We start from the raw sequence: 23,779 nt of genomic DNA, 5'->3' as shown, positions 1-23,779 counted from the left end.
CCATATCCCACTCCTGCTTCCAGACCTTCACTCCTACCTGACATGAAACACCTGCTCCTTAAAAACTCAAGTCATGAGGCTGCTCCTCTCTGTTCCTGTCCTGGATTTACTTCCCTCCCATGTCTCTCCTTTCACAGATGACTTTGGGACCTGGTTCTCAGCCTTCTCATCCCAGCATTGCCATCATCCCGGTGACTTCATTATCTTCATAGGTGAGCCAGCAACTCCCTGGACCCTAATGCCCTTGACCTCTTCATAACCAGAAATCCTCTCCTCCGCCTCATCCCTGTCCCTGTCTTTCAGCACCTGGGAACATCCACCTCTAAAGTCCTACATTTTGGACCGCCCATCCTCCCACAGCATCTCCTATTTATCTAGCTCTCTTGTGACATGAATCCCAACACAGCAGTTTTTGAACCCCAGGAGAATATCCAGACCACTATAAGCCCCTGCTGTCATCACTTCCTTTTTTATCAACTGAGATTTCATACTCATCACTTCAGTCATTCTCTTACCAATATCCTCAGCCTCATGACCCCTTGTCTTTCTGCCATAAGAGCCTGAAAAACCCCAACTCTGGATGAACTCTTGCATCTTGTCCTCTTTGTGCAGCTGGCTGATGAGAGGTGCTAGAGAAAAATCACATCGCCTTGCATATTGATCCCATTTTAAATACATAGCCACCAACATCACCCAGGGCCTCCAATAAAATTGTCAATCTTTTTTTATCTCCCTAATTTCCACAATGATTATTTCAAACCTTCACTAGCTCTCTTAAATTTCTTGCGTCAACATTAGCATATATCCTGACCTCATAAAGCACACACACATACACACACACATGCACACAAATAGGGGTCATCAGAAGGAATATTCTCCAATATTCTGCTAGCAAATTTAGAAGTCTGTTTGAATTCGTGTTCATCATATCTTCCTTTCCTCCTAAAATGAGTTTCTCTCTAGTCCATCCTCTCCTGCTTTCTCAGGGACCTTACTCTGTCATTTATCTCTTATCTCCCCTTTATCTTCAACTGTTTCCTCTGTGCTCTTTAAACATTTTCCTACCATCCTTGACATTGAACTGTCTTCTATTCCCAGCTTGAAAAAGTCAGCTACACTTTCTTACTTTCCACTCACCCTGCAGCCTCCTCCAGTCAGGCATCTGTCCACCACTTCCCTGAAGCTGTTCTCCACAATGTCACCAATGACTGATGATGCTGAATCTAGTGGACACGTCTCAGTTCTTATATTGCCTGACCTCTCAGTAGCATGGCACACTTGATCAGCACCTACTTTTATTTTTCACAGCTTTATTGAGGTATAATTGATATGAAATAATCTGCACATGTTAAGAGTATACAGTTTGATGAGTTTTGCCATTAGTATACACTCATCACAATCTACTAGCACCGTCAAGGCAACGAACATGTCCATAACCCTCCAAAGTTTCCTTATTCCCCATAGCAAACCCCCCCATCCCTCTCCACACACTCCTACCCCCAGGAAGCCACTGGTCTGCTTTCTATCATCACTATCTGTAATCTACAGTTTGCATTTTCTAAGATTTTTATATAATTGGAATCATTTTAGTCTGGTTTCTTTTACTCAACATCATTACTTAAAGATTCATTCAGGCTGTTGAGTGCATTAGAAGTCTATTCCTTCTTACTGCTGAGTAATATTCATTGTGTGGCTATATTGCAATTTATTTATCCATTCAGTTGTTAATGGACACTTGGGTTGTTACCTATTTTTTATTGTAGCACAGAAAGCTTCCATGATCATTCACATACAAGTCTTTGTATAAATAAACTTCTATTTCTCTTGGGAAATTACTTGAGAGTCATATGATAGATATATGTTTAACATATATTTAACTTTTTGAGAAATTGCCAAACTGTTTTCCAAGGTACTTACATTCTTAAAAGCAGTGTATGAGACTTCCAGTTGCTCTACGTTCTCATCAATACTTGAGATGGTCAGCCTTATTTTAGCCATTATAATAAGTATATAGTGGCATTTTATTGTGGTTTTAATTTGTATTTCCCTAGGGACTAATGATACTGAACATTAAAAAAAAGTATTCATTTGCCATCTGCATATCTTCTTTGTTGAAGTATCTGTTAAATCACTTGATCATTTAAAAAATTGAGTTGTTTTCTTAATCTTGAGTTTGACAAGTTTTAAAATATATATTCTGACTACAAATCCTTTAACAGACATGTGATTTGCAAATATTTTCTCCCAGTCTTTCTCAGTATTTATTTTTCAAAGAACAGACGTTTTTAATTTTGATGAAGTCTAACTTATCAATTTGTTCTTCTATGTTTGATACTTTTGGTGTTGAAACTACTTCTTTAAATGCCTTTATTATGCATTGGTTATACCACATTCTTTGGGTTTCTTCTGGTGCCAGTTATCAATTTATTGACTCTCAGCTCCAATTCATCCTTTTTGCCTGATCAATGAAGGTGGAAATAGACTCTAAATATTTTCTTCTTTGGCTTCTGGCACGATGTTAAGCTTTGTCAATAGATAGTACCGGAGAGACACTGCAGGAGAAAGGGGGTTTGTCCTGGTTCTGGTGCGCTGGCTCTGCAGGCTTCTGCAGCATGCTTGGCTTCTGCAGTGCCAGGCTCCTGTGGTCCATACAGCTTCTCCAGTGCCCAGCTCCATTAGCATTCTCCCAGCAGTCTTCTAGCAGAGTGCCTCCAGTGAGACACCTTCCTGTGGACAGCTTTCCATGGCACCATGGATTTCCAGTGAATTCCACTGGTGCAGCACCATAGCAACTTCTCTGCCATTCAGTGTGCTATACCTGTCCCTCTACAGAGGGTCTGGGCCTCAATCTGGGAGTGGAAGAGATCTCTTCCTGGAGCTCTGCCTCAGCCCCAAGTAGTGGCTATTATATATTACAGTGTGTTGTATTATTTACATTATATCTGCTACTAAAATTTAAATTGTATCTATTATATTTTTATTTTATCCTCTTTAGATTTCTTTACTTCTTAATAGCCCGCAGGTTGGAAAACCATGACCCACAGGCCAAATCTAGCCCACTGCCTGCTTGTGTAAAAAAAGTTTTATTGGAACACAGCCATGCTTGTTCATTTACATACTGTCTATGGCTCCTTTCATGCTACAACAGCAGAGTTGAGTAATTGCAACAGAGACCATAGGGCTCCCAAAGCCTAAAATATTTATTTTTCTTTACAGGAATAGTTTAATCACCCCTATACTAGCCAGTTCTTCATTATTCCAATCCCCTGTTATGGTTAATAATTTTTCATATTAAAATTTCCCTGTTCAAATTACTGTGTGGTTTCTCTAACCTGCTTGGACCCAGTCTAATACATCTCCAACCTCTCTGTCCTCTCTTCACAGTCCATTTTCAGGCTTACCTGCCCCTACCTGTCCCATAATGTGAGTGCTCCTCAAGGCTCTCCCTTCTACTTTCTGTAACAGCCTCTCTAAGTGACTCATCTTCTCACCCGTCTTCAGTTATCAGGTTTGTGGAATTAACTAAAGAAACCTCAGGTAAAACTGGAGTCAGGATTGGCCTACAGGGAGAGCTCTCACGCCCAGTCATGTGTCATCAATTACCCCAAACTGGAAGAGATGTTTGCCTACATCTCCTACAGGAGGGTGTTCACTAAGCAGCAGGAAGAAGAAAACTGTCCACAGCAGACAGTCCAGCCCATCAGAGCCAATTCACAGTGATCAGTTGTTTAAGGTGGTCCCCAACAGGCCATAAACTCTGAGATGGCAGAGGTAATTTCTGCCTGGCTCCTTGCTGGACCTCAGCACAGTGCCTAGTAAGTTATAGGAATACCATAAACATTTGTCCAAAAAATAAGTGAATGAATAAGGAACAAAACCTGTGAATGGCTTTTAATACAGGTGTAAAACTCTACTCAAGTATCAAGTAACTCAATAATAAGCATGTGACAAAATCCGATGATTAGATAATCTAATGTTTAATCAGTAGAAATTTGTATTGTGTGAATGAAATCCCCTCCTTTCCAATTGCTATAAAATATATTGGTTCAAATTGAGATTGAGATCTGTGTCTTTCATTCAAATGGAAATGAATATCCAGAAGAACAGAACACATTACGGTGTGCAGTCAGGAATCACAGATAGATATTTTGTTAAAATATTCCCCACCCGCACCCCCTGGAAACCAGATATAGGTCTCAGATGGCAGAGCTGGAAGGGGTGACTGACCAGGGAATCTGCTTGTTCCCAGAGAATTTCCATGGCCTTAATTCAAGACAGGATTAAATACTTTAATGAGTAGGCAAAACGAACTGTGCTAATCTGAGAAATTCATTGCTACCCTGGGAGTTAATATAACTAACCCAAGTCATCAAGAAAACTATATTCTATTATCAGTTAACACTCAAACACTAAGAATTATGCTAGTTATCATTATAATTCAAAATAGATAGAATGAAGTGACTCTCCTGATAATGTCCTCAGGGACCAATTGCTTCCGTTCCTTTGGGGGAAGGAATTCCTAAAGAGGAAGGATTCCCCCCTCCCCTCCAACTGTCAGACTCCAACCGCTCCTCTCCTGGGTAATCAGCCGTAGAATATTTCTCTGACGCCAATATTTGACCTCCAAGAGAAACTATGCGGTAACCGCCTAATCATGATTGGGGAAAACTGAACCAGGGTCTGGACTTGGGCACCGGGAGAGAAAGGACTTGGGAGATTTCACGGTGGCCAGAAGGGCTGTGAGAGAGCTGGTCGAATGATCCCAAAGGCCCTAGATCCTAGCTGGTTGAGGATTTGTTGCGTATCTGGTGCGAGATTCAACTTCTCTCCGCATCCAGGAAGAGCACGCTCACTGCCTGTTAGCCCATGCCCAGCTTTAGACTACATTTCCCAGAAGGCTCTACTCCCCGCGCTGTCGTACTTTACTGGGGCGTGTCTTGGAAGAGAAGCTAGTCCGCGAGCACCGCTGGGGCATCTCGCTCAGCTCGAGCCTCACCTGCCTCATTGCAAGATGATTGGGGTCCTGCTCCTGCTCTTCCTTCCCTTTCTCCTGTACATCTCTGCACCCCAAATCAGGTCTGTGCAAATGTATTGCCATCTCTTGAGAAGTCTTCGGGGGGGACATTAATCCTTATCGAAGCCCTGTTCTTCAAAAGAAGGAAGAAGGAAACCCCACTATGGGGCTCCAAGTAGGGGAGTTCGGTTGGTCGGAGGAGGACTCGCTGTCCTGGGTGCGGGGAGGGCGAGACCAGAAGACCCCAGGCTGTGCGAAGGGGCTGCAGTCTGGAGCACCTTGCTTTGTTTCTCCTGGCCCCTTTTTTTCGTCTAAGCAGCCCTCCTTTCTGGCTCCAGGGACCCCGAGGGCAAGGCTACTTCAAACACAAGTTTTTATCTCTGGAGGCTTCAGATCCTAAAATGGGATGTTGCCCTCAAGATCGTTTTACTCTTAGCTCCCAAGCCTTGAACTAGACCTATCTAGCTTCTTCCGTCGAACCTCTGAAGTACAATGGAGCGACTTGACTTTTTGCCTTTTGAAACTTCCCCTCGATGTGAATTGTGATATCTTCAGCTCGCCCCCTTGTTGCTGTTAGATTTGCTCTTTCGCTGGGCAGACGTTGTAAAGCAGAGAAACGAAAAGGTTTCATCTGGAGCTGTATCCTGCCTTCGTAGTAGGGCTATCCGGGGCTCCGAATCCTGCCTTCGGGGTTGGGGGCGGGGTGGAGAGAATGAGGGTCGTGGTCTCTTGACCATGTGACACATCAGCCAATGGCTCGCTGAGCGCCCCAGAGAATCCGCAGTGAGCTGCACAAGAGGCAGATTGCTGATTGGTTCTGAGTAAGTCACCAGTAGTGACGGTGGACCAGTGACTGAAGAGACACACTCCTTCCCTGGGTGGTGATGGAGGCGGAGTAGGAGGACGCTATCACTGTCGGATTGTACCTGGAAGGCCCGCTAAATCACACTGCCGTTTGTTACCATATTCACCTCTTCTTTCCTCCCCACTTGCCTCGTGCTCCTCGTCCAGTTGTTTTTTTCCTCCCCCGTGAACACCCAGTGCTCCCACCTCTAGGCACATGTGGGTGCCCATATTGGGATGAAAACGCTGCTTTTTATCTCTTTCTGCCACAAGATCCTCTTATTCATATAGAATCACAGTGAGAAGCTGAACCTGAACTGAAAATAGAGCTCATACCTCAAAGAGATTTTTCTAAGGAAGGTTATTCTCCAAGGGTCATATTCCCAACCACCTAGCTAGTTCATGGGAGCTAGACCAGAGGTGGACTTTAGTAATGGATTGTCTCTTTCCTTCCTGCTGGTTAAGAAGGAGGAGCTGGGTAGAGGTCTTGATATGTTGTAGCTTCTGGACCTAAAGCTGAACAGATGTGGGAAATTGAGCAGGGAGGCTTGTTCTGAGAAGGAATATGGTTCGTGAGCACCTTGAGTCAGTTTGCTTTCTTACTGGTCTGTTTGTTATAAGCAGGAACTTTGGTGGCTCGAAGTGTGTACTTTGCAATTCCAAATTCAATGAAAATGGCTTAAATGTTCTTTAAAAATTCATCTCCTTGTCAACTGATTCTTTTGTTTTTTTTTTCAATTTTATTTTTTATTGAAGTGTAGTTGATTTACAATGTTAGTTTCAGGTGTACAGCAAAGTGATTCTGTTATACATATACATATATATATATATTTAGATTCTTTTCCATTATGCTATTACAAGAAATTGAATATAGCTCCCTGTGCTATATAGTAGATCCTTGTTGTGTATTTTATATATAATAATGTATATCTGTTAATACCAAGCTCCTAATTTATCCCTCCCCCCTCAACTGATTCTTTTAAATTGAGTCCCAAGATTTGTAGAGAAAAGAACAATCTAAATCCTACTGACCCTTGTTTGTGCATTCATTCCTTTGGAGAAACAGAATAGATAGTGCTTAGGGAAGATTCAAATTAGTTAACCAGGACTTGGATCTCAGCTCCCCTTTATATTTATTTATATCTTTTCTTTGTCTTATTTTTAACTGCATGTATGTATGTAACTGTTTGTGGTTTTTTCCTGTTTGTTTTGCCCCAGATTGACAAACTTTCGTAATTTTAACTTTTTGTGTTGGGTTAGCTATTTTATCAAGGTCTTAAAGTGCCAGTTATGGACAGATTAACATAAGTGGACCAGTTCTGTCTTTTTCTAGACTGAGTCCTATGACTTCCTAAGCCTAAGGAGGAGCTCAACCCAAGGCCAGGAGCCTGGCTAAACAAATATTCATCCAGTTTTTGTACTGCAGGGAGCAGCTCTAAGGTTTGCCCTTATAATAGACTCCCTTCTGCCCTCAAGCAAGAGCAGAAAAGTTCGAACAAGAAAACTTTAAGCAAGAACAGAAAATGTTTGTTTTCTTTCCTTCAACCTAAATCTATAAAAGTACAGCAGTAGAGGGAACCAAAGCAACCCTCAGCCTTGAGATCTACAGACATGGGAGTGTTGCAGGAACCTCTGGCTGAGAGTGAAGGAGAATGAAGAACTGATGAGCTCTTCTCTGTCTGCAGGAAAATGCTGTCCAGCGGGGTGTGTACATCAACCGTCCAGCTTCCTGGGAAGGTAGCTGTGGTCACTGGAGCCAACACAGGCATCGGGAAGGAGACAGCCAAAGAGCTGGCTAAAAGAGGCAAGTTCATCAGCTTCTAATTCCCTCCTGCTACTGCCTTTACCCCTCACAGTGATGACCATTCTAATTATTTCCTCCCAGTCTTGGAATTCAAGAACATTTCAGGGGCCACACTGATTTGCCGGTCTGATACTAGTACAGTGGTCTACATATCATGGGCACTTAATGAATATTATTGATTTATTTATTTTTCCTGATTTGTGTATCAGATACCTCTGTCGTGAAGTGGGAGTAAAACTCCTTTCTTTAAGAAAACAGTAGAAAATAATACTTAACAGCTGTAGTTGGTCTATGATGCTCACTCAAAAGCAGAGCTGACAGCTTGTCTCTTTTATACATTGTTTGACAGGAGCCCGTGTATATTTAGCTTGTCGGGATGTGCAAAAGGGGGAATTGGTGGCCAGAGAGATCCAGACCATGACAGGGAACCAAGAGGTATTGGCGCGGAAACTGGACTTGGCTGATACGAAATCTATTCGAACCTTTGCTGAGGGCTTCCTAGCGGGTAAGTGTAGAACTGGAGACTATGTTTGGCAGTCTTAGCCAAAATGAAAAGATTTCTCTGACACACAGAAATGCTAGACAAAATATAACCCAAAACTTCTGATTCATAGCTGAACTCATCAGTAACAAAGGGAAATCCTCAAGAGGTGGAAACAAAAAGAGAATTCAAAAAGTCATAGCAGGGCATAAGAACTAAAGCCAAAAGTCTCACAGTTGTACCAGAACTCAATATGGGCTTTAAAATCTGGAGTCCAAATACCCACACAGGGATAGGTGATGAGGCCTCAGGCTGTTGAGAGCTAGGTTGCTATATCTGAGGTTCCACATAAAGTTGAGACTCACAAAAAGCCATCTGGTCCATGGTACAGGGGCTTAAAAAAAAAAGAAAAAACCCAAGCCATCAGCTCAGGGACATGACAAAGAAGTTTATCATCTCTTCAGGACGTGGATAAAGAGTCATCTGCAAGACATTAGAGCTTCAAGCTGGCATCATCTATGGAAGGAAATTCATTCACACCACTGAATGGCGCAAGAATCTTGAGCTGAGAAATTAACACAAAAACCTGTAGTATCACATCAAAAGCAAATCCAAGAGCACGCTGTAGGCATATTCCCTCATAGCCCAGGGATCTAGGCCTCCCAAGGAAAACAGCTTCCACTGATACACACTTTTAGTCATAAATTACAGACCACATGAGGAAATAAACCATGAGAGAGAGTTGGCAGATGCATCAAAGAGGCGAAACCTTTATTTCTTTAGGGGCCTGAATTGTAGTGGCAGCGGGGCATACAGAACATCCTTTATTCTCTTGCTTTGGAATTTTCCATTCAGCTTGGGAAGTCTTTCTGTTGGGAGAGTTGCACAGAACCCTTGCCAAAAACAGTAAGTAGCTTGGAAAATGGAGGAAAGACTGCAAATATGCAGCCCGTTTTCAAAGCCTGGGTGTGGGGTCGATTTCTAAGATGTAACAGCTGTGGCTGGTCACTTTCACATTCCATCTCCTCTTCCCTGCAGAGGAAAAGCATCTCCACATTTTGATCAACAATGCAGGAGTGATGATGTGTCCCTACTCCAAGACAGCAGATGGCTTTGAGATGCACATGGGAGTCAACCATTTAGGTAAGAAATCTAGTCTCACTGCAAAGTTAGAGGGAACCTGAAGTTCTCCTTGGAAAACTTAGGGGTCATAATGAGCCTTCTTGGTGGTGTGATTGGACCTTTGGGCCATAATAGACCATAAGTGTATAATAAATAGTATGGTCCTGCCTGAAAGCTCAGGACTAAACTTGAGCCTTGCTCAAGTTTCCTCCCACATTTTAATCTGTGCTTCAGATTCAATTTACATTAGTATATTTTTGAACAACCTAATTGGACTGTGGACTTGGTTGCTTTCTTTATAGTGATCCTTGTGGGCAGCATCAAGTAGAGGCTATCCACTCTTAAAGAGTGATACTGATCAAAGTTGGAATAAGACAGGACTTCATAGTCATGTTCACATAATCCAGACCAACCTCATAGAAGGATGTCTCATGTCTTTGGCTGTTTCCATTTCCCTAAACCCTCACTGAACTTGTTCTATAGTTGATAATTAATGAGGCAAAAAGTCTTATTCTTGAATTCTCTGTCTCCTATATCTGAGCCCTGCTCACTGCTACTCCCTTCAACTCCCCATTGGCCTTGAACTCTGTTAATTCTAGTTTTTCTCATAGGTCACTTCCTCCTGACCCATCTGCTGCTAGAGAAGCTGAAGGAATCAGCCCCATCAAGGGTAGTGAATGTGTCTTCCTTAGCACATCACCTGGGAAGGATCCACTTCCATAACCTGCAGGGTGAGAAATTCTACCATGCAGGTCTGGCGTACTGTCACAGCAAGTTAGCCAACATTCTCTTTACCAAGGAACTGGCCCGGAGACTAAAAGGTAGGCTTTGAAGAAATGAATGTGGAGACATGAGTCAATGGGAAGTAGCTAAAAGCCACGGGAATAGGAACTGTTTTCTGGAGCCGATCTCCCGGACAGGACCTGCTTCCATGGCTCCACCTGGGTATAGTTTTAGTAAGCAGCCCACAGCTGACTACTGGAGGTGGCTGGCAGGAGATGGGAAGTCCTGACTTTGAGTCTGAAGGCTTGGCTTTGGCACTTGCTAGCTTTATGATCTGCAGCAAGTTGCTTAACTTTTCAAGACTTATTTCCTAACAGGGAAAATGGGACTGCTTCACAGGTTGTTATTGTCATGATCAATTCAGGCCTCATGAGCAAGTCAAGGATTTTGACTTGTAGTGAAACTAGTTAGAAGGGAGGGACCAAAACTGGCTACAACCATTAGGATAAAATAGGTGCTGGGACTGTGGGGTGGGGGGAGTGTCTCTCTAACAACAGAGGGTCAAATAAGAGGAAAATGTAAGCTTGAGGAGGGGAGTCTCCAGTCACAAATACACAGAGGTCCTTAGCATGGTTTACTCTGGATTTCCAATAAGGAGAAAGGAAATCCAAGGTGGCCAGTTAGAGTTACTTAGGAGTTGAGGCAGGCAGAATTCAGGCTAAAGGAATCAGACACAGGAGCCCTAGTGTTGGAATAGGATCATCAAACCATGTGGACAGCTGTGAGATGGAGAGGAGAGTCTGCCCAGGGCATAATATCCTTTATTTATCAGCTTGGGATGGATCAGGGTAACTTCATGTTGAAAACTATCCAAAGGGTTGGTCAGGGAGCTAGGGTGGCCCGGAGGTGGAGAGATGGGCCCAGCTGTGAGGATCAGATAAAAGCAGAGGATACATGAGGAAGGAAACCCGATAGGAGTGAGGATTAGGAGGGAAATAGCTGTGGTACAATGGAAGAAACCTGGGCATGATGGAAGAGTCATCCATTCAACCACTCAACAGCCATGTATTCAGTGCCCATGCTATTCTGTACACTGAATTAGGGCATTGGGGGTGGAGTGGTTCATGTCCAACGGAGGGGAGAGATGATTAACAGGTATTTATACAAATTCTCATTGTAAAAGTTCAAATAATGTAGAAATATAAAGAGTTAAAGGTGAAAAAAAACAAACCTTACTTACTCTCTCTCTCTCCCCTCCTACTTTTCTCCTCTTAAGAAACCACTGTCAGCAACTTGATGTGCATGATGTGCACCTTTTCAGTCATTTTCTTGTGTGTTTACATATGTATGTATCATACATCAGGAACTTAAAATCCAACACAATATCTTAGAGATCTTTCCATGTAGTACATAGAGATTTATCCCATTCTTTTTGTTCCTGCATTGTGTTTCATAGTATAGATGTGCCTTAGTTTATTTATTCATTTCCTTAACAACATCTAAATAGCTTCCTTTTCGTTGTTATTGTTTAATTATAATTGTGATAAATGCTCTAAAATGGAATTACAAGGACCTATAATGGATTGGCGGGGGTGGTGGGGGAAACCTTTTTCAGTCTGAGGGATCAGGGAAGACTTTTCTGGGGGAGTGAGTTGCAAACTGAGCCCTTGCAGGATGATTAGAAATTAAATGGGTTACAGTGTGGGTGCAGTGAGGCAGCTGAAGGGGCTGAGGAACATTCCAGGCAAAAGAGAATTCATGAAGGTCTGGGCTCAGTCTGAGAAGTAAAGCCATCATAGTTAGAATGTAGAAAACGAGAGGAAAAGCAGTCTGAGCTGAGACTGGTAAGCTAGGTAGAGGTGAAATCCAGAGAGGCCACGATAAGGATTTTAGTGGTTATTCTAAGAGCAATGGGAAATCTTTCAAATGAAACCTTCTTAAAAACGAGGGCAGTGAGGGAGGGTATAGCTCAAGTGTAGAATGCATGCCTAACATACACAAGGTCCTGGGTTCAATCCCCAGTACCTCCTCTAAAAATAAATAAATAAGTAAACCTAATTACCTTCCCCCCAAACAAACAAACCCCCAAAATAAAAATGAGGGCAAGGGTAGATACAGCAGGTGATTTCTGTGGTTGAGGCAGGAAGTGAGGCTAGCTTGGAGTAGGATGGTGGAGGTGGAGGGTAGTGGACACTCCTGAGAGATATTCAGGGCTTATTGATTGGAGGCGCATGGTGATGTGGGAAATCCTTAAGAACTGGTCCCTTGTGCCTGCGTGGTTGAAAGGGCAGGGAACACTGCAAGAATCAGGCTTGGCCTTAAATACATGAAGTCAGTTTTGGACCTCTGAGTCTGCATTACTCTGGGTCATCTAGAGTAGATGTCAAGTAGAAAGTAACACAGGTCCACAATCCTCTATCTGCAGTTGTGAACTCTACAAAGGCCTGAAAGTTCAGATTTTTTCATAAGCTTTACACCAAAACCCATTTGGCAGCAAGACCTCACCTGTACTAGGGAGAACAGATAATGGACACTATTTTAAATGTGAAAAAAATAGAACTAGGAGTCCAAAAAGGAACAAAGAAAATCAGACTGCCCTAGAAAATGTAGGAAGATACATATATCTATGTACTGTCTATGTATGTATTGTATTGCCTTTGTGAAATCAAAACAACTTGGAAAATTTTCTGACCCCAAGATTTCTAAGAGAATTAGGGACCTGAAATAGCATATGCATAAGTGTCATTTAGCATTTACCATGCACCAGGCACTATTCTAAACTCTTTTACATATGAACTCATTTAATTCTCAGAACAACTCTGTGAGGTGCAGGTATTATGAGAGATGAGGAAATTGAATCACATTTTCCATTTTACAGCTGAGGAAATTGAGTCACAGCATCAAGAACTTGCCCAAGGTCACATATCTTCTGAGTCGTAAAGCTGGAATTTGAAACTGGGCACTCTGCTGCAAAGTCCATACCCTTAACCACCACTTTATACTGCCTTTTATAGTCAGTCAAGAGTTAAAATTAGCAGTTTGGACCATAGGTAAAAAATGTGAGTGCTATAAAGTTATAGAGTGAGTTTAGTGAGCCATGAGAACTCCAACATTTAAAGTTTGAGTGGAAGATGTTAAACTGGTCCAGGAAACTGGAGGAAGCATCCAGAAAGGTTATAAAAACTAGAAGAGGTATGATCATGGAAGCCAATGAAAAGTCAGTCTTAGGAAGTTAGTGGTCAACAATGTCAAGTGCTTCCAAGTGGTCAAGTCCTGGCTCTGCTGCTTCCTAACAGTTAATAACCTCTCTGAGCCTTAATCTTAATCTGTGATATGGAGGTATAAATTTCTGTGAGGAGTGCTTGTGATAGCATTGTGGGAAGGGAGTCCACGTGGGGCAAATGTTTATTCATGTCCTCTGCTCTCTTTGGCCATTTGACAACATCAATCCTGTCTTCCCCTCTGTATGACACCCCTACACCAGGCTCTGGCGTTACAGCGTACTCTGTACACCCTGGCACAGTCAACTCTGACTTGGTTCGGCACTCATCCGTCATGAGATTTTTTTGGCTGCTTTTCTCCTTCTTCTTCAAGACCCCTCAGCAAGGAGCCCAGACCAGCCTCTACTGTGCCTTAACGGAAGGTCTTGAGATTCTAAATGGAAACCACTTCAGGTATGAGTGTATCTGTTTTTGAAGATGGAATTTTATTGCTCACAGGAAATAATATGGATTTGTCTGGTGTACCATACCCTTTAAAAAAAATACATTGTCCAACATAGCTTTTGTCTCTGGATTCTAGGAGTTTTATCTTTTAATAGGGAAATTTGACCATTCACATTTTTGGGGGTAACTGCTAGGTTTGATTTTATTTATGCTGTCTTATACAGATGATTCTGCTTTGTGGCTGTTCCTTTTCTTCCTACATTTTATGTCAGTCTAGCTTTCTTTGTTCCTTTTTGGACTCCTAGTTCTATTTTTCACGTTAAAAAGAATTTGAATCTGTATTTCTCTGTTGCCTTCAGGACTAAAATAGTATCAATGGACCTCATTCTCGAGTAAGTGAAGACTTTTTAAACTTTTTATTGTAGGGAGTTTGAATGTACACAGGAGTAGACAAAATAACATGTTGAATCCCCATATACCCATAATCAGCCTCAATAACCATTAAATCCATGGCCAGTCCTGCCCCATCCTCATCCACCACCCCTTCCCATATTTTTTTGAAGAAAATCTTAGATATCACATAAGATCAAAATTTTAACATGTTTTACCTCCATCTTCAAGATATTAGAGAAATAACCCAAAATTTTAGAGGAAGGGCTATAAATAAATTAAGATTGAAATGAAAGGTAGACAGTCAGATCGTGAAAGGCCTATAATGCTAGACTTAGAGAGGAGCCCCAGAGTTGTTTCAGCAGAGAGAGACACGATCTGGTCTGTGCTTTAGAAAAACATCCTTGGTGACTTTGTTAGATGAATGAATAAGTACCCCAAATGAGAGATAATGAGCTTCTGATTTAGGGTAATGACAGTTGGAATGAAGAGAATGTTTTAAGTGAGAAAGGCCCTGAAAAGGCAGAATTTTTACCACTTGATGACCAACTGAGTGAGGGAATAAAGGAAGATTTGGTGACCTGGGTTCAAGCCTGACTTATTAGGAGACTGATGGTGACATTAACTGATACAGCAGGTGTGGATAAATAATGTGTATAACTTAGGGTTCTTTGATTCTAAAGCAGTGGAAATGGACTCTGGCTAACTTAAGAGAAGAATTTATTGAAATATGAGGGTACTCCTAGGTCCAAAGGGAAGACTGAAGAGCCAGGTTTAGAACAGTCAGAATGGCCAGTCAGCGGGCCAAAACACTGCAGCTAGAGTGAACGTCAACTACCTTCAGTCTGTTTTGTTCCTCACCATCCACTGTCCAGGCAGGAGACAACTGGATCTCCTTTCTGCCTGATTCCCACCTCTATCCCCTCACCCCCACTCCCTTGGCTACTGGAGGACAGGCAGGCACTTGATTAACAGGCTCTTCAAGCTTTAGCCAAGAGAAATAGGCAATTCCATAGAAAGAAATCAGGTAGCTATTGCCAAAAGAATGTGGAATGGACGTTCAACCAAAGAATGACAATTGCCCACTATCTAGTAAACGTGGCTCTTGTACATGTTGAGTGTGTTATTCATAAGAAATATGAGTAGAACTGTGTAGTAGATAGTTGGAAATGTGGGTCTGAGTGCAAGAAGATAGATTATTTAGTTTAGTACACTGGGATGATTTTCCAAGAGTGACTGAATTCTTTTTCCCTGGAAATTTTAAGAAAAGAAATAACGCTTTTTCTTGGTTTTGTCTTAGTGATTTAAATAAAGTCAACCTCAAATCCATAATTGTTAAGTTGACTTTTGAAAAGCCTTTCCAGTGCCATGGATTCTTAATTTTAGGCATTTTGAAGATCCAACAGCAACCACCTAGGCCACTGTCAAGACATGAGCATAAAAGTCTGTCTTTATTGAAGCCATAGGACCTTTGCACTGATGGTGCTTTTCTGCCCCAAACTACTGATCTACTTTTTGTCTTTATGGATTTGCCTATGTAAGTGGAATTAGATAATATATGGCCTTTTGTGACTGTATTATTTCACTTAGCATAATGTGTTAAAGGTTCATCCATGCCAAAGTATATATCAATACTTCATTCCTTTTTATTGCCAAATATCTCGTTTTATGGTTATATCATGTTTCTTTATCCATTTGTCAGTTGATGGGCATTTGGATTGTTTCCACTTTTTGGTTATTTGAATAATGCTGCTGTGAACATTCATGTACAAAGTTTGTATGAACATTTCTCTAGGGTATATACCCAGAAGTGGAATTTCACTGGAAAATGGGTCATATATTAACTCCATTTTAGCTGTTGAGGAATTACCAGATTGTTTTCCAAAGTGGCTGCACCATTTTACATTGCCACAAGCAGTATATGAGGCTTCCAATTTTTCCACATCTTTGTTAACACTTGTTATTGTCTGTCTGTCCTTTTGATACTAGCTATCTGAGTAAGGATAAAGTAGTATGTCACTGTGGTTCTCATTTGCATTTTCCTGCTAAGGATGTTGAGTATGTTTTCATGTGCTTATTGTCCACTGGAGGTATCTTTGTTGGAGCAATGTCTATTCAAATCCTTTGCCTATTTTTAAATTGGATTTCCATCTTTTTATTGTTTAGTTGTAACAGTTCTTTATATAACCTAGATACAAGTTCCTTATCAGATATATGATTTGCAAATATTTTCTCCCATTCTGTTGGTTTGTTTTTTCACTTTCTTCATGCACAGAAATTTTTAATTTTAAGGAAGTCTACTTTTATTTTTTCTTTCATCACTTGTGCTTTTGGTGTCATATCCTAGAAACTATTGCCTAACCCAAGGTCACAAAGATTTATTACTGCTTTCTTTTAATAGTTTTATAGTTTTAACGTTTAGTTTAGGTGTATGATCCATTTTGGTCAATTTTTGTATATGGTATGAGGTAGGGTTCCAGCTTCATTCTCTTGCATGTGGAAATCCAATTGTCCCAGAACCTTTGTTGAAAAGATGATTCTTTTCTTATCTGAATTGTCTTAACAGCTGTATTAGTCCACCTTGGGCTACCATAACAGAATACCACAAACTAGATGGCTTAAACAACAGAAATTTATTTCCTCACAGTTCTGGAGGCTGGTAGTTCAAGATCAAGGTGCTGGCTGGGTTGGTTTCTGGTGAGGCCTCTCTTCCTGTCTTGTAGCTGGCTGCCTTCTTGCTGTGTCCTCACATGGCCTTTCCTCTGTGTGCATATAGTCCTGGCATCTCTTCCTCTTAGTAAGGACACTAGTCCTATTGGATTAAGGCCCCACCCTTATGACCTCTTTTAACTTTAAATACCTCCTCAAAGGCCCTATCTCCAAATAGAGTCATGTGGGGGTTAGAGCTTCAACATATGGATTTGAGGGGACATGAATCAGTCCATAGTAGTGGTCTTATCAAAAATCAGTTGACCGTAAATACGAGGGTTTACTTCTGCACTTTTCATTCTATTCCATTCATATGTGTCTATCCTTATGCCAATATAATACTAATTTGATGACTGTAGCTTTGTGGTAAGTTTTGAAATTGGTCAATCTTTCACCTATACTGACTAGTACTTACCAAGAACCCACTGGAAATGTCCGCATCACGACTGTGCTGATGCCATAAGCACACTGAAGTAGCTCTTGCTGTATGTAGTATTTGAATTTTGTATTTGAATAATTTTTATAGCATTTGTTAGCTTAAAAGGCACTTTCATGTCCTCTGTGTCATTTGCTGTTCACCATAAACTTATGAAGAATTTAAGGCATAACACAGTGGATGCTGCAAAGGCTTACTGAAGCCAAGTCATTTCCAGAGGGTCAGACAGAGCTCCTTGGTCCTCAGTGATGGTCTCTTCACTCAGAAATGGCAGGTTGTGCTGGCTGTGTTGGTGAGTTCCCTTAAACAGAAGTACTACATTTATAAGGCTTATTTATTAAATGCAAAGGTATCTTTGAGGGTTTTTTTTTTTCAAACTTGTATGTGTTTAAGAACCATCTAGGGAACTGATTGAAAACGGATTCCTGGGCCTCAACCCCAAAGATTTTGATTCATCAGGTCTGGGGTGAGGACTGAGAATTGGCATTTCTAATAAGTTCCCAGAGGATGCTCCTGCTGCTGGTCCACGGCCCACAGTTTGAGTAGCACTGATATAATGGACATAGTGTGAGGAGTTTGCTTCATGTAGTTATTTCAGACTTGTCAACTCTCCCTTTTACCTTCAGAATTTGTTTAGATGGTCCATGAAGCAGTTTTCTAGAACTAGTCTAGTTATAAAAATTGCTTCTCATGTGACTTCAAAGATTGTGATCCCTTTACTCAATCATTAAAAAAACAAACAAAAAAAACCTTCATTGAACACCTGCTGTGTACTAGATGCAGAGACTACCAAAAAATGAGTAAAAGAATTATCCTTGAGAAACTTTTCTGGGTGGTAAAGAGTTGGGATAGCCCTCCTGCATTTAATGGGAACTTAAAATAATTGGAATTACAACAATGAAGACAAGGTATATAAAACATGTGGTACCTTGTTTTTACCATTTCTTTTCTGCTATCATCTTTTCCTTCTTTTGTTGGTTATGAAGCTGGCTTTACTTCTTTTTTGAATTTAAAGACAGTTATAACTGCAGGTAGACCAGAAATAAGACATATTTTTTAAATCATTCCAAACATCTATGACCAGTGTAAATAGCAGTATCCCAACTACACGACAGTGTACAAGGTCCTATAGAGTGGACCTTAGAGACATATTTAAACAAGATGGACATAGACAGGTGTCAGACAGGCACTGATATTACAGTTAAATATATACATGCAAAGGGGACTATAAATAAGACTAAATGATATACATTATATCTCAAACAAATCATCCTGCTCAGAGATGGTCTAGTGAGCTCTAAAATGGTAATTACATTTTCCCCTGGGGTAAAGATTGGAGAATGATGAGATAGGACAAACACTGGTCCTGTGAAGTGCCCAGAACACATGTCATCCCTGGGTTGTATTTATGTTGTGTTCTTTATCGGCAGGCAGAGAGCAGACTCCATTCCTAACGCTGTGCTTTAAGCCTCTCTTTTTCCCTTCCAGTGACTGCCATGTGGCATGGGTCTCTGCCCAGGCTCGTAATGAGACAGTAGCAAGGCGGCTGTGGGATGTCAGCTGTGACCTGCTAGGCATCCCTATGGATTGACAGATGATGGCAGTTGGACTCAAGAGAAGCTTGCAGCAGACTACTCAGTATTCCCTGCTAAAATGATTCTCCTTCTGGATGGTCAAAACCTTGAGCACAAAGAAAACAAATCTTCCAAACTTGCCTGCTTGATGTCTGATAAAAGCCCAGCGTACACTGCCAGATTCATCTAAATGCCTTGCATTTGTCCAGATTTATTTTGCTCCTGTTACTGCCAGAGTTACTAGAGATAATATAGGATGAGTAGACCCCCATATGACCTCCAGGCTCCTATTTTCTTCCTGAAACCTACTACCTAGTAGAACCGAAGCTATGGCAGGGTTGATTTATGGCAATTTGGATTAATTTCTATCCTCTTTGTCCACAATGTAGTTCCTCCCAACCAAACAACTTTCAAGGGGGCCATACTGCAGCCTGAGATAAACTCCAGGAGTCACAGTGGCTTGGCTCAAGAGCAGGGTTGTCCTTCATCTCTTAAGAAAAGTCTTATGGCACCAATATCTGGATTCTTCCAGGAAACTCTTAACTGAATCTGGATTGTGGCATGGCTTTATCTCTGACAACCTAAAGCCACTGCTGTTAAGACATTTTCTCATGCCTAGACCATAGAAGAGCCTCCTTTTCTAAGAAGCTGGTGGAGTTTAGGGGATGGCAGAAAATGGGAGGAACCAGAAATAAAAATCAAACTTAAGCCGACATTCATTTTCCTGCTATTTCTCAAACCAGCAAGAGGGTAGTGAAAAACAGTTTAAGAAGATAGGCCACCTGACTTCAGTTACTGACCCCAGACCCATGGAGGCCTCCTTTTTGTGCCTTAGTTTCTCTTAGAAAAACAGGAGAAGGGAAAGGCTATTTGGTGATTGTCCCTGAGTATATCTTTGTATGTGTTCTTGTGTATTTATGCAGTTGTGAGTATTGAAAATAGCCACAAAGGAACAGTATTAAACTGGACCCTAGTGCAGGAAACTGATCAGAGACAAAGCAAACCAGTGTCATTCAGTCTTTTATACAAATAGGTGGAACCGCAGAGGGAAGTGAACTCTGTATATGCTGATTACTACCCATCACGAAGCATATGGGTAGCAGGGAAGAAGTCCAAAAAAGAGAAGAATCCTAGAAGATAATTCAGGCAATGGCAATGAAGGGACTAGTTAAGGATTTAAAAACTTAAGAAAAAAAAGCTAAAGATGGTAAAATTCAGCAATAGAAGAATTAAGGGTGAGCACCTGAGTTCAGACAAGATTGGTAAGGCACTATCTGAACAAGCACAAATCAACCTGTCAGGAAGAACAAAACCCCAATTCTTTATTCAGCAAAATTTCTTAAGGACTGGTACTGGTAATTAGTCAATTTAAAAATCTTTCAGGGCATTACCTTACATTATCTTGACAAGATTAAAATGTCTACTGTATTGGCTAGAAATCTACATTTTATTTGGAGAACTTTTATCAAAGGTAATACTGCCAAAGGAAGTCAGGAATTGGCAATGTTCATCACTTGTTTGGAGAGTATTTTTCTGATAGAGTTTGTGATTTTCCTAGACTGACAATTATATGTTCACTTTGGTGGGAGTTTCAAGAGTTGTAGGACCACAGTCTTATATTTGTAAATAATCTTTTTGTTGAACTTGTTTGGACAAGTAAACTATACAGACATGGTCATTTTATGAAAAAATTGGAAAACTTTTGATACTAGTGTAGAACTGAATTAATATTTTACTTAATTTATACTGAATTGTCAATGACAAATAAAAATTGATTATTGATTATGTTTTTATTTACCAGAATACAAACTTTAAGAATTAAACAAATTTAATTTGCGTCAACAGAAGAAAACAATTAAATGAAAGCTTATATTAGAGTCAAAAGAAGAAAATACTTCCCGTTATTATGGTTACCCAACCATTTCTCATTCTGAGGATAATTTGTTCCAGAGTCTAGTCTAGCCGTGGTACAGTTTCAATTCAAATGCCATTAGCTTCAATTGTGTGATAATTTGATTATTAATCCACCCATTTTCTACTAATCTTCTATGATGCTGTTCAAAGATCACTTTTTCCATCCCAGCCTATTTGTTACCTCTCATCTTTTTTTTTCTTTTACACAACATATTCCACTGTTTATTTTTATATTGATTTGATTCTTTTTTTTTAAATTGAAGTATAGTCGATTTACAATGTTGTGTTAATTCCTGGTGTACAACATAGTAATTCATTCCTTTTCATGTTCTTTTTCACTATAGGCCATTACAAGGTGCTGAATACAGTTCCCTGTGCTATACAGTAGGACCTTGTTGTTTATCTATTTTATATATAGTAGTTAGTGTGTACAAATCCCAAACTCCCAATTTATCCCTCCCCACACCCTCTTCCCCCCCGCGCCCCGGGCAACCATTAGTTTGTTTTCTATATGTTACCTCTCCTTTTTGTACCTACGCTTTCTATAACACGCTATGGGACTTATCACAGTACACTGCAACTAACAACCGCAGACTTTGCTGTCTCTCTATGCTCAATGAATATTAGGAACTCAACAGAAGTTTGTTGAATCATTGGTCAGTGAGCTCAGCCTAATAAATTTAAGAGTCCTGGAGATACAAATCACCAAATCCTGCCCAGATCCCTGCACAGTGACTACGCTTAAATTGACAGATACCTGTTGAGTGAATAAATGCACTAGGCGAGCCGGGCCGCTAGAGGCTGACTGCGTATGTCGGGGGTCACACTGCCCGGGACCACTCCTGAAAGCATGAGAGCTGGCCACTTGATTACCCAGTAAAAGTGCTCGAGCGCAGGCAGGAACCTGGCCTGGGTATCTTTCAAGGAATGAAAACTAACAGCCAGAACGTGAACTGAGGAAGTCAGGGTGGCCAAACAGTGCGATGACAGTAATGATGACTACCTGGCGCCTACTAATTTCAAACGACCGCGCGTCAGTGTCAAGCCAGCGGCCGCAGCGACAGCCGAACCGCCGCCACCAGTAATGCGTGACTTCCGAGTCGGAACGTCTTCCGCGCCGGACTACAGCCCCCAGCATGCACTGCAGCGTCCGCTCTCGCCGGAAGGCGGGCCCGGGAGAGAGGCTGCCGGGCCGCCCGGTCCGCGGGTCCCCACACTCCCTTCCGCTGTGGCGCTCTCCCCAATCCCGGATTGGGTATTTCCGGGGTTTCGAGACAGCCGTTCGCCCCGGTGCGCCGCCGCCCCCTAGGGAGTCGCCGGGGCAGCACAGCTCGCCCAACTTTCCGTCAGGCTTGGCGCCCGGCGCGCCGTCAATGACGGCATGCAGGGGGTGGGCGGTCCGGCTCCAAAGGACCCCGCCGCGGCCCGGAAGCGCCTCGTCCAGGGCGGCGGAGGCGGCGGTCGCCGTGATGCCTGCAGCACTGGGCGGCTGACAGCGGAGTAGGAGCCGGCCCCGGGACCAGAGTCTCGGCGGCCGCTGCTTGAGAGCGGCCTGCGCCATGGCCAACTCCGCCGCCTCCTCTGAGCATTTCGAGAAACTGCATGAGATCTTCCGCGGCCTCCATGAAGACCTCCGAGGGGTGCCGGAGCGGCTCCTGGGGATGGCAGGGACAGGTGAGGCGGGGGCGGGCTAAGACTAGGGGATCCAGGCCCCGCTAGCTCTGGGAGGAAGAGCCCCCACCCTCTCCGCAGACCCTTGCCCTCTTCTTTCCGCTTCTCATTCTCAGACACGCCCCTAGGGCTGCCTGGGTCCCGGCGCCCTGCGTCTCCGGCTGCCGCTTAGGTGTTCAGGGATGCACCTCGTAGTGTCATCTCCCTTTCGATCCTCCTATAGCCTTCAGATATTTCTCATCTCATTTTCATTATGGCAGGAAAGCATAGGAGACCTTCAATCCGAGATTCTGTATTTCAGGAGAATTGGTTTCTTTTACAGCTCTCTGTTTTGCTTTATACGTTTAAAAGTATTATTCTCAAAAGAAGTGCATAGTTTTCACCAGACTGGCAAAGAATCTGTAGCACAAAAAGGGTTAAGAACTCAAAGGAATCGTAACTTTTGGGGTTGGTAAATAACCAGTTTTGGGGGGGGGTGGGTTGGTCTTTAAAATGGAGATTGTGATCTTTTAAGTGTCCTCTTATGAACTTTCTGCTTAGACTGATTCCTGCCCCCCTCCCCCCGATTTCAAAATTAAGATTGCTGCAAGTTTTGCTTGAAGGAGCTAGAGTTTTCCGGTTATATCCGTATAGGAAGACCTGCCATAGTTCTTTGCCTTAAGACAAATAGATCTTGATGGCAAGGCAGATAAGACTAGGCTTTGCTGTATTGTTTTTACTTAAGTGTCAGAGCTTGAGTGTTTGTGAGTTACCCAAAGTAATATGAATTGAATGACTCTGGTGAGAATGAAATTCATACCTTTGTTTAACATACATTTATTGGGAGAGCCTGCTCTGTGCCAGGCACTGTCCTAGATGCTAGTAATATTGCAAATTGTAGTGAAGAGTTAAAAATTTCTGTTCTAATGGGTCGATGATAATATATAAATATTAAGAGGTGGTGTTAAGGGCAATACAGCAAAATAAACCAGGGCAAAGGAATGAGGGGGCTGTAATTTTAAATTGGGTGATTGTGAAAGGCCTCTTTGAGGAGGTGGCATTTGAGCAGGAGAAAGGGAGTAAACTGTGCCAAAATCTGAGAGAAATGAGTGTCAGGAGGATGGAATAGCACTGCAGAGGTGCTATTAAGCAGAAATGAGCTTGATGTGTTCTAGGAAGAGTAAAAAGGCCAGTGTGTTTGGGGTGGAATGTGTAAAGGAGATTGTGGTAGTAGATGAGGCTTTAAAGAGGTAGGAAGGGTCAAATCACGCGGGACCTTGTAGACTGTGGTGAAAGATTTGCATCTTTCTTTAAATGCGATGGCTTGCATCTAAAGGATATTGAACAGGAGGTGATGGGATCTGATTTACATGGTTGAAAAATAGACCGTTTTTTCATTTCAGCCTTGTGCTGAGTTAAATTTTGCAGTGTCCATTTCTGTAAGGCTAAATAAC

The 23,779-nt window shown here is 42.0% G+C and overlaps 2 protein-coding genes across 11 annotated transcripts in view; both read left to right on the top strand.

Annotated features, from left to right (window-relative positions):
* The first annotated feature begins 4,660 nt into the window (after positions 1–4,660).
* On the top strand, positions 4,661–20,543 carry RDH11 (retinol dehydrogenase 11). Its single transcript, XM_006186443.3, has 7 exons — positions 4,661–5,076; positions 7,543–7,661; positions 8,011–8,166; positions 9,181–9,285; positions 9,876–10,085; positions 13,472–13,661; positions 18,676–20,543. Exons 1-7 carry the CDS (start codon positions 4,757–4,759, stop codon positions 18,776–18,778), a joined length of 1,203 nt encoding a protein of 400 aa, XP_006186505.2. The 5' UTR covers positions 4,661–4,756; the 3' UTR covers positions 18,779–20,543.
* A 1,552-nt stretch (positions 20,544–22,095) lies between these two features.
* The window catches only part of VTI1B (vesicle transport through interaction with t-SNAREs 1B), a 32,973-nt gene continuing 31,289 nt past the window's right edge, over positions 22,096–23,779 (top strand). For all 10 annotated transcript variants that reach the window (XR_004320777.1, XR_004320775.1, XR_004320774.1 and 7 more), the window contains exon 1: positions 22,096–22,349. Coding sequence is in view for 3 of the 10 variants with exons in the window: in XM_032482227.1 (XP_032338118.1) it covers positions 22,235–22,349 (115 nt within the window). In the remaining 7 variants the exon portion in view is untranslated. The remainder of the gene's footprint in view (positions 22,350–23,779) is intronic.

Source organism: Camelus ferus, chromosome 6, assembly GCF_009834535.1.
Source record: "Camelus ferus isolate YT-003-E chromosome 6, BCGSAC_Cfer_1.0, whole genome shotgun sequence".
NCBI lineage: Eukaryota > Metazoa > Chordata > Mammalia > Artiodactyla > Camelidae > Camelus > Camelus ferus.
This window is presented reverse-complemented; position numbering and strand designations above follow the sequence as displayed.